Raw genomic sequence first — 13,965 nt, forward strand, 5'->3', positions numbered from 1 at the left:
AGGAGTATCTTGGTCCATAAACTGAGTCAGGAGAGCAGAAGCCCTTGAGGAGTAAAGGCTGGGGCGGATGCCTAATCGACAGCCCCCTTTCAGGGTAAGCGCCCATGCATTAGAGATCAGCCTTTTCACATCCTTATACATGTAAGGAAGCCACACGTTGGTAATGAGTCAATGCTGAGAACAAAAGCTTCTGACATCTGTAGCACCTGCTGATCTGCTGGGTGACCCTGGGCAAGTCACCTGTCTTCTCTGGGACAAGTTTCTCTTTGGCCCTTGCACAGGATCTTTAGGGTCCAGTTTTATTGATGCCTCATATTTCTTACACCACAATCATTTCCCCATGTAAATATCCCACAGCCCCCACACAGAGAACATCCTTGCTCATTGCAGAGAAAAACAGTTAAAGAAATAGACATAATTGACATCACACATGTCTGATAGGGCATGCAGCATTATGTCCTGGTAGGCCCTCACCTCCTTACAGAGAGGAGGGAAATGTGTTTTATTATCTGTGTATATTATACGTATGTTGTATATACTGTGCATATTGTACACACATTGTGTATGTTGAATATATGGTACACATATGGCATATGCTGTGTATGGTACATACATTGTGTGTGTACTTTTCGTCCTGTTCTCTTGCCTTTGCATCTCCCTATGAGTTCCTCATATTCCTTTTGGCACAGCAGTCTATCCCATAATTGGATTATCCACTCTCTAATTGATAAGCACCCACTTGGTTTCCAGAATTTTGCTGCCAGGGAAAGTAGATATTTCATACACAAATATCACTGTATGCATGCATGACATTTCTCTCTGGCTTTGACCTCCTTGGGCTAATATATCCTTAGTAGTAGGATCACTTGGTGAAAAGGGGTGACATTCTGGAATAATTAAAAATTGTTTTCCAGCATGGTCAGCATTTTTTGTAACTGTGCCCGTCTTCCCACAGCCCCTCCAACACTGACTGTTTCTATCCTTAATCGTCTCTGCCAATTTGACGTATGTGGTGTGAATGAATGTTCAGTTGTTTTCATTTGCATGTCAATTTATTGATGATTTGGAATGATTTTGGGGGTTATCAATGGTTTGCATTTCTTCTTTGACCATTGAGAAATCCTTTTTAGTTTTTTGTGTTTTCATCAAAATTGTTTTCACATTTATACTTATTGTGTCTTTTATTAGAATGTGTCTAGCATAGTACCGGACCCTGTAAGTCCTCGTGGATTAATTGAATTCCTTATTTGTCTCAGACATGAGACTTCTGTCAGTGGTACTTGAACCTTGGAGCTTTTGAAACGTGTCCAACCCCTCATATAACTGTCCGTTGTCCTTCACAGGCTGTGTTGATCACCTGGACCAAGCGCTTTAAAGCCAGTGGCGTGGAGGGATCTGATGTGGTCCAGTTGCTCAAAAAGGCAATCAAGAAGCGAGGGGTAATTTCCCTTTGATGTTTGGGCACCGGAAGATGAGTCCCCACCTTTGGAGGGATTTCTAAGACAATCAGAGACCACTCAGGGCACTGGGGCAAGTTTGGGGGGCACAGGTGGTCTTTGGAAACCAGGGCCCAGGGTCCAGAAAGTCAGGTCAAACAAATGCCAGTGAGTCTGCCGCTTGGATACCGAGCATCTGGCTTCTCTCAGGTCCCAAGGAACCCAAGTTTTTGGGGTATGGTGTGTGGCAGGACTCACCCAGATTAAGTCTAGGCCTAGATGACCAAGATGACAAAACCAGCGATGGAGGTAGAGAAGGGACAGATTCTTCCCCTGGGTGCCGGTCTTCCCATGACTTCTCTCTGTTCTCTCTCTTCATCTGTGTGATAGCCAGGCTTCTCTGCTGGGCCTGTCCCATGGCAATGCCTGAAGGTGACCCTTTGTTTTCTGTCCCCAGGACTATGACGCCAACATAGTGGCTGTTGTGAATGACACCGTGGGGACAATGATGACCTGTGGCTTCGACGACCAAGAGTGCGAAGTGGGCCTCATTATTGGTAAGCTCGCCGCCTGGACTGTTTGGGGGGAGGTTGCCGGCCTCTGTCTGTCGTCCTTGGGTCTAACCGTCTGCTGTTGTCTCTTCGAGGTACCGGCACCAATGCCTGCTACATGGAAGAAATGCGGCACATCGACATGGTGGAAGGGGACGAAGGGCGTATGTGCATCAACACTGAGTGGGGGGCCTTCGGAGACGATGGCTGCATCCAGGAGATTCGCACAGAGTTTGACAAGGAGATTGACCGGGGATCCCTCAACCCTGGGAAGCAGCTGTGAGTCCCCCTCCTTTCCATTCCAGGACGTCTGCTTGTTTTTTTCTTTTTGGGGGGTGGGGTGGGGCAATGAGGGTTAAGTGACTTGCCCAGGGTCACACAGCTAGTAAGTGTCAAGTGTCTGAGGCCAGATTTGAACTCAGGGCCTCCTGAATCCAGGGCCTGTGTTTTATCCACTGAGCCACCTAGCTGCCCCCAGGACATCTGCTTTAAGGTGCCTACCCATGGAGATGTCAGGGGTCTGGAAGAGGAGAAAAACAAAGCAGGCGGTGGCAGCGTCAGGAAGACCTGGGGGCAGCCAGGTGCTTCTGGCGTTTATTGGCTGTGGGTCATGCAGCAGCTGATCCCATCTCCGGGCCTCAGTTTCCCTATGTGTAAGATGGTCGCTCACTGAGCACTAAATCTGTGTGTGTCTGTGAACCTGTGACTAGCCTGGGGACGCACAGGGGAGATAAGTATGAGAGGCGAGATCCGGATCCCTCCGACTTGAGGCCGGTGGTGTTTCCAACATGCCCGTTCTCTGCTGCCTTTCTGTGTGGGGCAGACGTGTTGTCTGATAACTGATCTGTCCCGTAGGGCGCTGAGGTCTATATCACCTCATCTGACCCTCCCAGCAGCCCCATTGGACAGATGAAGAAGAGACTGAGGCTCACGGACCACCTGAGCCCAGGATCAGGCTTAGACATCTGACTTGGAAAGGACCCCAGAGGTTGTTTAGTCCAACCCCTTCATTTTACAGATGAGAGAACTGAGGCCCATGAAGGAGAGAAGGGGACCCGCCCAGGGTCACACAGAGTAGTAAGTGGGTCCTGTAGCAAATCAGTGTCAGGCAGGATTTTAACCGTGGGTTTGCTCTCTCTGGGTTCAGCGATCTATCCATCATGCCACCTTTCATGTTTGCGTTGGCATGAAACTTGTCCAGGTGTGGGAAGGGTCTAAATCGATGGGGCATCTGTAGAGATAGTGGGTGTGGGAGAGCCGTTCATGCACCCAGGGCTGTGGGGGACACCGAGTGAGGGTCCTGCTGCCCCTCTTCTCCACGCTTGCTGTCTAGTCAGGGTGGACACAGAATGCAAAGATAAAGCAGTCTCTGCTGAGCACCATCCCGATGGCTGCCTGTTCTGGCAGAATTTGGGGGTGAACAGGGAAATGGGACGAATCCCGATGGCTTCTTTTGGGATCTGGATCTGTGATTTCTTTGGTCGAGGAAACTCCCTCTACTCACATCAGCAACACATCTGGACCCAAAGCCTAGAGTCTGGTAAGTGACCGGCCCAAGGTCACGCAGCCGGCATGTGTCGGGGGGGCCTGGAACCCCCTTCTTTCTGACTCTGAGGACACTCTGGATCCAGTCCAGGCCGCTTTTCATGTCTTGCTAGCAAAGATGTTTTGGGGTTTGTGAGTGCCTGGGGGCAGAAGGAAGGAGCAGGAGACTTGGATTCACTGTCTCTGTTTACCTTCAAATGTCCCAGTGACTTGAGGTGGCTTCTGGGACCTCTCTGTGTGTGATGACTCATCGTCTGCGCCAGCTCCTCACAGTGGGGCTTGTATCGGAGGACGGCTGATGGATGAACTCACATCTCCCTGTTTGCACAGTGGTGCAGGCCCTGGACTCATCCTGCTTCATGGGCTGCTGGTGGCCGAGAGCTGACGGGAGGTGGGTCATGCCATCGGCTCAGCAGTCCCAGTCTGGATAGCAGAGTTGGTCATCTGGCCTCCCCTTGAACGCCTCCAGTAATGGGGAACTCACTACCTTTCCAGACTGCCCATCCTTCCTTGGGGTAGCTGTAATTCTTATTATGAACTGAAATCTTTCCCTGGATAACTTCCAGGCCAGAACTCTGCCCTTGGGGGCCGGGTGGGATAAACCTAATCCCACTCTTCCACATGGTGCAAGTGTCCTGCAGATACTTGAAGATAGACAACTGTTCCGTCCTCCCTGAGTCTTTTCTTCTTCAGGCTGAACATGCCCAATGCCTTTAAGCAATCCTCATCTGTCATTCCCAGCTCCCTGAGAGCAGGGACCGTGTTCTTGCCTTTGTATCTCCAGTGTTAGCTCAGTACAGTGCCTGGTGCATAGTAAAACTTCAAGGTGCTAGAGTCCTAACTGACATTTCCCTTGCCCTGTTTTACAGATGAGGAAGTCGAGGCCCCAGACAACCCAAGTAGTCTATGTTCAGAGGTGAGATTTCTTCTCACCTCCTTCCTGTCCTGCACAGTGTCAGCCCTTCTTGGGGTCTCCATATTATCATCCATCCTTCCACAATGAACCCTCTGCTCCTGCTCTGCTCTCCTTGGCTAGTTCCACAGTCCCTCAGCAGCTAGAATGGGGTTTTCCTTTGCTCTCCTTTCTTTCCCTGGGGACTGCTGTGTGACCTCGGGGAAGTCTCTGAACCTCTCTCATCCTCAGGCAGCCCCTCAGAAAAGCGGGGGATAATCATAGCACTCAGGTCACAGTTGTTCTGATACCCAGAGAAGGCAGCATACATAAACAGCTTTGCAAGTCTTAAGAAATGCCGGCCACCCTTTCCTGGTAAACATTTATTAACTATTTATATAAAGTAAAAATGTAATAGTTAAATTGCATTTCAGTAATAGCTATTTGAAATGTTTCTAACAGGGATAGGGACTGGACCTGTCATTGGTGTATGAAGCTCCCTCTGCCAACAGGGGATTGCCACAATATTTCTAATATTATTAGACTGATTAGCAGGATCCCCACCACTTTGTCATCCAGGCAGGCCCCCACAGAACAGGGCCTGGAGAATGCAGAAGCACTTGCCTCCTTTCCATCTCCAATAAGGGGGTGGATGGGTGGGGGTCTCCCATGAGTGCTGATTCTAATGCTTCTCAATGCTGGGCGCCGTCAGTTCTCTAGAACATGGCTGCACATGCCCATTGGCAGGTGGGACTGTGCCCAGTTTCACCAGGGCACCTTCTGCCAGGCAGAGGGAGACATAAGTCTTTGGGTTGGCACGCCTTGGGAGCTGAGGGAAGATCCTGCCTATTTTAATTCTTTAAATTTTACTAACATTTCTCTCACGCTTTAGAGTTTATAAGACATTTTAGATCCAGAGCTAGAAGAAGTCATTTAGTCTAACTCCTCTCGTTTGCAGGGCTTTTAATGTTTCATGGGTGGTCCCTCCGGACTAAAGAATCTCGTGAGCTAGGTACTGTAGGTATGATTCTCCCCATTTTTCAGATGATTAAACTGAGGTTAGAGACCCGTGGTCACCCAGTCACTGAGTGTCAGAGGTGGGATGTCCACCCAGATCTTCCTGGCTCTGGGTCCAAGGTTAACGTGCCAAGTCTGGGCCTTGGTAGGGATGGGGGTGGGGCAGGACAGAGACACACCCAGGTTGGCTTGGGTGATTATTTCCATGAGAAACAAAGTCCCGGCCAGAACTGACTGCACCCGCAGGGCTCAGTCAGGCAAGCCCATTCCTGTGGAAGGAGGAAACAATGAGAGCCTGTTCCTGAAGCCCCAGGTGTTGACAAGCCAGTCTGAGCCGCTCCTACTGGGTACCAGCCCTGACGATGCAGCTACCCCAATGCTCTGAGTGCCTGGGATCTGTCACAGCACCCCACAGGCGTTTTGGACCAAACTATTCATTTGCCTGGCACTCCCCCTCTTCAGAAATCAGGGCTGGTCCCTACTCACTGCTAGATGGGGGTCTGAGCTCTGCTTTGACATTCAAGGCTCTTTCTCGATGAGCCTTATTCTGCCTCTTCAGCCTCTTCTCTCTCCCTGCTCCCAGATGTGTGGCCCCTCTTCTCTATTCACTCCAGTCTTCTTACTGCCCTTTGCCTATTGAAGAAAGTTAGGACCTGGGTTATAATCCTCCCTCTACCACTGGGTGACCTTGATGACCTGTTGTTTTTTCTCTGTTTTCCCATCTTGTCCAGTGGGATTGGATGGGGATCCCACGGTAAGGCCTTAATGAAGACATGCTTGTTATGCATGTGCTTTAAAAGCACTAGGTAATATGAGAGGCAGTGTGGATAGAGAGCTGGCCTCGGTCAGGAAGACCCGGATTCATATCCTGCCTCTGAAACATCCTTGGCTGTGTGACCCTGGGCCTGAAGATGTGTCCTCCCTCCAATTTGTCAGTTCAAAGTTGAACGCCCCCATTTCTTTTTTTTTTTTTTTTTTAGTGAGGCAATTGGGGTTAAGTGACTTGCCTAGGGTCAACACAGCTAGTAAGTGTTAAGTGTCTGAGGCCGGATTTGAACTCAGGTACTCCTGAATCCAGGGCCAGTGCTCTATCCACTGCGCCACCTAGCTGCCCCCGTCCCCATTTCTTTTAACTGAGCCTTCTATGACAGAAACCTGAGGGCTTTAGCATCCTGATCTCCCCCCGCCCCCATGTTCTCTCCATTCTCATTGTCCTTCTCGATGTAAAATGAGTTACACAGAAGAGAGCACAATGTTCTAGATGTGGGCTGGCCAGGTCACAAGACATCAGGACTCTCACTTCCCTATGAATCCACAAGCATTTATTAAATATCTTCTGTATACCCGGCACTGTGTTAGGTGCCAGGGACAAGTACAAAGTATGAAATAATCCCTACTCTCAGTGAGCACAGATTCTAATGGGGTAGTTGGCAGAGACCCGGACAGCCCAGGATGTGTTGATACTTGGAGCAGCGTGCATGACAATGCCTGGCCATGACCTCTCCTAAGTTAACCCATGGGATCGATGATAAAGCAGACTTCCCATGTCCTGACAGTGAAGAATGAGGTACACGTTCTTGGCCATGACCAATATGGGAACTTGTTTTGCTTGACTGTGCTTATTTATTGCAAGGATTTTCTCCCCCTTTTTCCTTAATTTTTTTTTTTAGTAGGGGAGGGGTGGATGGGAGGTAGAGAAAATATTTTTGTTAATTGAAAACAAGTAGTTTTTTGTGTTTGTTTGTTTGGTTTTTTTGGTGAGGCAATTGGGGTTAAGTGACTTGCCCAGGGTCACACAGCTAGTGTCAAGGGTCCGAGGCCGGATTTGAACTCAGGTACTCCTGAATCCAGGACTGGTGCTCTATCCACTGCGCCACCTAGCTGCCCATGAAAATAAGTAGTTTTTTAAAAAAACTTATGGTGGGGTGGGGTGGGGCACCCAATGTGCTGTCTACTTGTCTCTATGTCTGTTGATATTCTATGGATGAGAGGCAGCTAGGTGATGCAGTGAATAAAGCACTGGCCCTGGAGTCAGGAGGACCTGAGTTCAAATCCAGCCTCAGACACTTGACACTTACTAGCTGTGTGACCCTGGGCAAGTCACTTAACCCTCATTGCCCTGCAGAAAGAACAAAAAGATATTTTATGGATGAATACCTATGAGGAACATCCACTGCCCCTTACTCTTGCCCTGTGGCAGGCCCATTTTTTTCTTTTCCATGTCTCCTGGGCATTTCTTCATCCATGATGAAGTTTAGCCTCTTCACACCCATATTCTTTGGGTGACTCACACCTTGAATTCTTTGGAGACTGAAGGGATCCATGACCTGCACTCATGTAGCATCACCAGAAGAATACTGTTTTGTTTTGTTTTTTGGAAGAATACTGTTTAAAAAAAAAAAGGTGCCTTTGTTTCAAGGAAGAGCTTGGGGTTGTTACGAGTCCCGCTCATTTTCTCAAAGATTGTCTTGTCCATTTTTCTCTTCCTGTTCAATGTTGGACCTGTGAACTGCACGAATGAGCTTTTGTCCAAGATAGATGTCCTGACAGACTGGCTCTGTGAGGTGGCCATGCAACTAAACATTGTAGTCTGGATATATAGCTATGTATTCTTCTACTTGTCTTTTCCTGCACATATATCCCTGCTAAAGCACTTTGGGTTTAACTTTGTTCTGCTTGACCTCTCTGGGGAGAATCAGGAGCAATGGGAGGAAGTTACAGAGGAACAGATTTAGGCTGGATATTAGGGAATACTTCCTAACCGTTAGAACTATCCAGAAGAGGAATGGGATACCTTGGGAAACTTACCCATCTTTGGTTCCATTTTTATGGAGCAAGAACTATAAGATACATGTGCTGCATCCTCTATGAGGGTGAGACTCGGCTGCCCCCATTGTTCAAGCTCCCAAGGGGATTGGCCTCCTTGAACAGTATAGCCACATACCACTTAAAAAGCCTCAGATGTCCATGCAGAGGAGTACAGAGACTGGCCTGGTGCCTACAGTTGTCTAGTTGGAAAAGCCTCTGAGGTTTGCTCTTCATTCCCTGCTTCAAGATCTCTGCCTCAAAATGGCTAATCTTGGTTCCAGAGGACAAGTGATGAAATGTCAATCAATAAGCAATCATCAGTCATCTACTTTATGCCAGGCGCTGTTCTAGGCACTGGGGATAGAAAGACAAAAAAATATTATAATAATCCCCTAGGGCAGCTAGGTGGCGCAGTGGATGGAACACTGGCCCTGGAGTCAGAGGTGCTTGAGTTCAGATCTGGCCTCAGACACTTAACACGTACTAGCTGTGTGACCCTGGGCAAGTCACTTAACCCCAATTGCCTCACTAAAAAAAAAAATAATCCCTGACTGCAAGGAGCTTACATTCCATTGGGGTGACAACATATTTATAAAATATAAATGTGTGTGTGTGGTTTTGTTTTGTTTTGTTTTGTTTTTGCGGGGCAATGGGGGTTAAGTGACTTGCCCAGGGTCACACAGCTAGTAAGTGTCAAGTGTCTGAGGCCAGATTTGAACTCAGGTACTCCTGAATCCAGGGCCAGTGCTTTATCCACTGCGCCACCTAGCCACCCCCTATAAAATATAAATGTATTAGATACGAGTGGAATTTTTTGGGAAGAGAGAAAGCAGCTGGGAGTAGAATAAAGACTTCATGTATTTTTTTCTTTATATTTTAAAATTATTATTTTTTTAACAAACATTTTCTTCTTACCTCCTCCCTACAATGAAAAAAAAAAAGGAAAAAGAAAAGCCAAAAAAGCCTTGGGACAAATATGCATAGTCAAGAGCCAGAGATTAAGGTGCTTAATAAATGTTTGTGGACTGACTGATCATATCACTCCCTAACTCTATAAATGCCAGTGGCTCCCTGTTACCTCTAGCAGCAAATAGAAACTCCTGTTTGGCATTTCTGCCCTTCATAGCCTGTCCCTGGCTTTCCTTGGTATATATTATTCTCCTCCACATACTCTGTGAACTAGTTAATCAGTCCTTTATTGATCGTTATACACAGCATTCTGTCGTCTCCTGTGCCTTGGAACTGGAAACACTACCCTTAATCTCTGGCTCTTATAATAGCTAGTTTCCTTGGAGACTCTGCTCAAGTGCCACCTTCTACTTTAAGCCTTTAGCAAGATTTCAGAACTTCCATCTATCCAATGACAAGCCATGAGTCCAGGAGACTCATGATAAAATATGCTACCTACCTCCTGATGTCAAGAGGAGACAGACTGTGGGTATAAAATGAAACATCTATGTCTGGCCAGTGTGAGGATTTGTTTTGCTTGACTATGCATATTTGTAAGTTAGGTACTCTTATGATTTCCATTTTATAGATGAGGAAATAGGCACAGAGAGGTTAAGTGACTTGTCCAGGGTCACACAGCTAGTATCTGCAATAGAATTAAAACTCAGATCTTCCTGATTCCAAACCCATCTCTCTAACCTTTAAGCCACCTAACTGTCTTAAGTCCAATGCTCTTATTACTGTCCCATGCCTCCTTATAAAATTCTAAATTTTTCTCTAAAATTCTATTGTCCTAAGGTCTAGAAAATGAGATTACTACCACCATTTTATATGTCATGACTGTGGCAGAGGGGCTGTCCCAGCAAATATTGGTCCAGTAGGCTCCATGTGGTTCCCTGGCACCATCTTTTTTTTTTTTTTTTTTTTAGTATGGGGTCTCTGAGCGTGTTGTGTTTTCCTTCTCACAGGTTTGAGAAGATGGTCAGCGGCATGTACATGGGGGAGCTCGTCAGACTGATTATCGTGAAGATGGCCAAGGGGGGCCTCCTGTTTGAAGGGCGGATCACGCCCGAGCTGCTCACCAAAGGGAAATTTGAAACCAAGAATGTGTCAGCCATTGAGAAGTAGGTGGCTCCTTCCTTCCGTATCTGACTCTACTGTCCCCGAGCATTCCAGCACTGTGCTGGAGAACAGGAGGGTGGGAGTAACCGGAGGCTTCTCCTAGTAACTACCTCTTGCTTCCTGGCCTTTTAACATTTTCTCCAAGAGACAGTTCTTGTCTCTGGCCAGTCTGTGAGCCTTGGGAAAGGGAGGGTCAAAGTTCTCTGCAGCATAGAGCAGATGGGTCCTCTCCCTAGCTAGCCTGCTCTCCATTGGTTCACGCAGAAGGCACCTTGGATGGGATACCGCATCCAAATCACAGTGCCACTGGGATACCTCAGTTAGCTACAAAGCCTCCCTTTACCAACCCCTGAAAGGATGGGTTGGGCAGGGATGGGCGGACAAGCAGATGATGTGCCAGAAAGCAGATGGTTTGGGTTTTGGAGCAAGGATTAAAAATCTCCACGACTTAGATTCTTGAGGATTTGCTTCCAGAATTTCCCTAAGTACCTTGTTCAGAGCCCAGCACAGAGGGGACTATAATTCTAGCTTTCTTCATTTTGCCTGGCATTCCAACAGCTGCTTCTGGGTATTAAATAAGAAAGCCAGGAGCTCTCTCTTCTTGTGCCCTGTGTTTGTTAGCCAAGTGTCCCTCCCTTTGGGGGCAAAACCAAGTGAACGATTCAAGAGTCGTATAGCCTTGGAAATTGGGTGCTGATGAACCAGAAGGCAGCTGGAGCTGAGGGGTTTAACCACACTCCCTCCCAAGGGCTTTGTAGATAGATTTGGGTTGCACGGGGTGGGGGAGTGGTGCATGGATGTAGTTGTTTTTTAACATGTCGATAACTGTTTCAGGATAGTTGGTTTCCTTTCTGATCCTGTGTATTTTATTGACTGCATTTAAAAACATTCTAAGCAGGGTTCCATAGGCTTCACCAGACTGCCCCCAAAAGGGGGTCTATAACACCCCCCAAAAGTTAAGAGCCCCTGATTCTGTAGGACAGCACCAAGGGTGGCAAGGGGCCTTGAGTCCCACCATACCAGAGTCAGTCAAGTCTTTGAAAGGTGGTCAGCAGAGAGGGTGGTCAGCACTAGAACAAGGGAGGGAAGATGTAAGTTTGGGGTTGACATCGGGAACAAGTTGCTAATGATGAGGGCCCTCCCAGAGTGGAATGGGCAGCTCTTCATCAGTGGCCTTCAAGCAGAGGCTGGAGAACCACTTGTCAGGGAGGGCGGAGGTTGGACCCAATGGCCTCAGCCTTCATTCCAACTGAATTCTGTGAACTCGAGCATTGCTGCTGTCAGTACAGGGGATGCCAAGTGGACATTGGAACATCACCAGAGTTTGGGGGTGGGTGAAACTGTCACTTTGGATAATAGAGCACTGGCCCTGGAGTCAGGAGGACCTGAATTCAAATCCAGCCTCAGACACTTAACACTTACTAGGTGTGTGACCCTAGGCAAGTCACTTAACCCCAATTGCTTCACCAAAAAAAAGAAAATCATCGACATTTATCCATCTTGGTCCCTCTTCATGTCTTGAGTTTCCTTTTCTGTGGAGGAAGGGGATTAGATGACGTGATCTCTAATGTCCCTTCTTGCTCTAAATCTGTAATCCTAAAAATTCAAAAATTTTCACTTTTTTTGTATTTTGTATTCTTTTGGGAGTCTACTGAAGCCTACAAACCTTCTCAGAATAAATAACATGTTTAAATGCCAAGATAAAATATATAGGATTACAAAGGAAACCAATCATACTGAAATGAAGTTGTAATTCTGTTCCGCCAAGTTCATGGACCTTTTGAAGTCTATCCACAGAACCCTCTGGGGTCCTTGCACCCCAGGAGAAGCCCTTATCTTTTAGTCATTACTCCTAGCTGGTGATGATGCTTTTTGCTCCAATAATATGACCCAATTAACATAGTGCTTTCTACCATCCAACATGGTGGGTCTTCCTCATGTCTCTAACAGGCTCTTGATTTTGTTGTTGACTCTTCACGATCTCATTTAGGGTTTTCTTGGCAAAGATACTAGAGTGGTTTGTAATTTCTTCCTCCAGCCCATTTTAAAGGTAAAAAATTGAAGCAGAGTTAAATGACTTGCCAAGGGTCACACAACTAGTGTCTGAGGCTGAATTTGAACTTAGGAAGATGAGTCTCCCTGATTCCAAACCCAGTGCTCTATCTACTCTATCCACCCAATTCCCCAATTCCGTGGTCACTCACTTGGGTCTGCTCTGGGTAACTTGTGATCTCTCATGTGATCCTGCCCTTTATGGACCCTAATGTGTCTCTCTGGCCTTATAGAACTAAAGAAGGCCTCCAAAGAGCCCAAGAAATCCTGACCAACCTTGGCTTGGAGCCGTCCCCCGAAGACTGCATCTCTGTCCAGCATGTGTGTGCCATTGTCTCACATCGATCGGCCAACCTAGTGGCTGCAATGTTGGCCGGCATCTTGCACCGCCTGAAAGAAAACAAGGGGGTGACTCGGCTACGGACCACCGTTGGTGTTGATGGGACGCTTTACAAGTTTCACCCGCAGTGAGTCTTCCATCTCTGTAACTAATGCCTGATAAACCAAGCATTGCTTGTAGACTAAGTGTTGACTGACTGATTGATTGGGGAGGCAGAGAGAGATCTTCGTCAGCACCAGCCCCAACAGATATGAGATAGCCGAATGGACTCAGGTTAGAAAACTAACTCACAGAGAGCTTTCACCATTTGATCATTGGTTGAAAGAATTGGGTATATTGAAGCTGATGAAAAGATTAGAATTATCCTATTGAGTGGTGATTAGGCTTTGGAATTACAGAACACAGATGATGGGATTGTTGGAGCTAGAAGGAACTAGAAAAGCTCTAGACCCACCCAACTCTCTTTTGTGGAGGTAGTCTGGGTTAAGTGACTTGCACAAGGTCGCACAGCTAGTTAAGTATCTGAGGCTGGATTTAAACTCTGGGCATCTCATTATGCCACCATACACCATCTCATTTAATCTTCAGAACAACCATGTGAAGCAGACACTTATTATAGGTCTTAGTTTACTCATTTTATAATTGAAAGGAAATTGAAGTTTCAGAGTTAAGTGGCTCACCCCTGGCATTTAGGCTGAGTTAAGTAACTGCTGTTTTTATCCTGGTGATCCCCAAAACATGATAAGGTCAGCCACCCAGTCAGCCTGTTACATTACATCTTTTGTGACCATCTCTTTTACTCTGGCATTGGCTATAAAGAGAAGCCTCACGTAAGAATGGGTTAGAAATCATTTCCTACGATCATTATACGCAGTAGCGGCAATATTGTACAGTGATCAGCTGTGGAATACTTGGCTGCTTTGATCAAGACAGTGACCCAAGACAGTCCTCAAGGCCCCATGATGACAAATGCTCTCCACCTCCAGAGAGGACTGATGAGCTCTGAGTACAGGCAGAAGCAGGATGTCTGTGGAAAGTGCTATGGCAGCAGTAATAATAAGAATGATAAGTAATAATAATAATAGGCAATAAGCAGTAATAATAAAAGTGATAAGAATACTAACTAGCATAGGATGCTTCAGGCTTGTGAAACACTTGATGTGTGTCATCCTATAACAACCCTGTGAGCTAAGTAAGTACTGTAATTTTCTCCACTTTGCAGATGAAATTGTAATAAATTCAGTGACAACTCAG

At 46.9% G+C, this 13,965-nt stretch overlaps 1 protein-coding gene across 1 annotated transcript in view; it reads left to right on the forward strand.

The window, feature by feature from the left end:
• The window catches only part of HK1 (hexokinase 1), a 79,224-nt gene that overhangs the window by 50,322 nt on the left and 14,937 nt on the right, over positions 1–13,965 (forward strand). The window contains exons 5-9 of the mRNA XM_043983910.1: positions 1,344–1,439; positions 1,894–1,993; positions 2,083–2,266; positions 10,166–10,321; positions 12,605–12,838. Coding sequence (XP_043839845.1) covers positions 1,344–1,439; positions 1,894–1,993; positions 2,083–2,266; positions 10,166–10,321; positions 12,605–12,838 — 770 coding nt within the window. The remainder of the gene's footprint in view (positions 1–1,343; positions 1,440–1,893; positions 1,994–2,082; positions 2,267–10,165; positions 10,322–12,604; positions 12,839–13,965) is intronic.

This window comes from Dromiciops gliroides, chromosome 2 (assembly GCF_019393635.1).
Source record: "Dromiciops gliroides isolate mDroGli1 chromosome 2, mDroGli1.pri, whole genome shotgun sequence".
Lineage (NCBI taxonomy): Eukaryota > Metazoa > Chordata > Mammalia > Microbiotheria > Microbiotheriidae > Dromiciops > Dromiciops gliroides.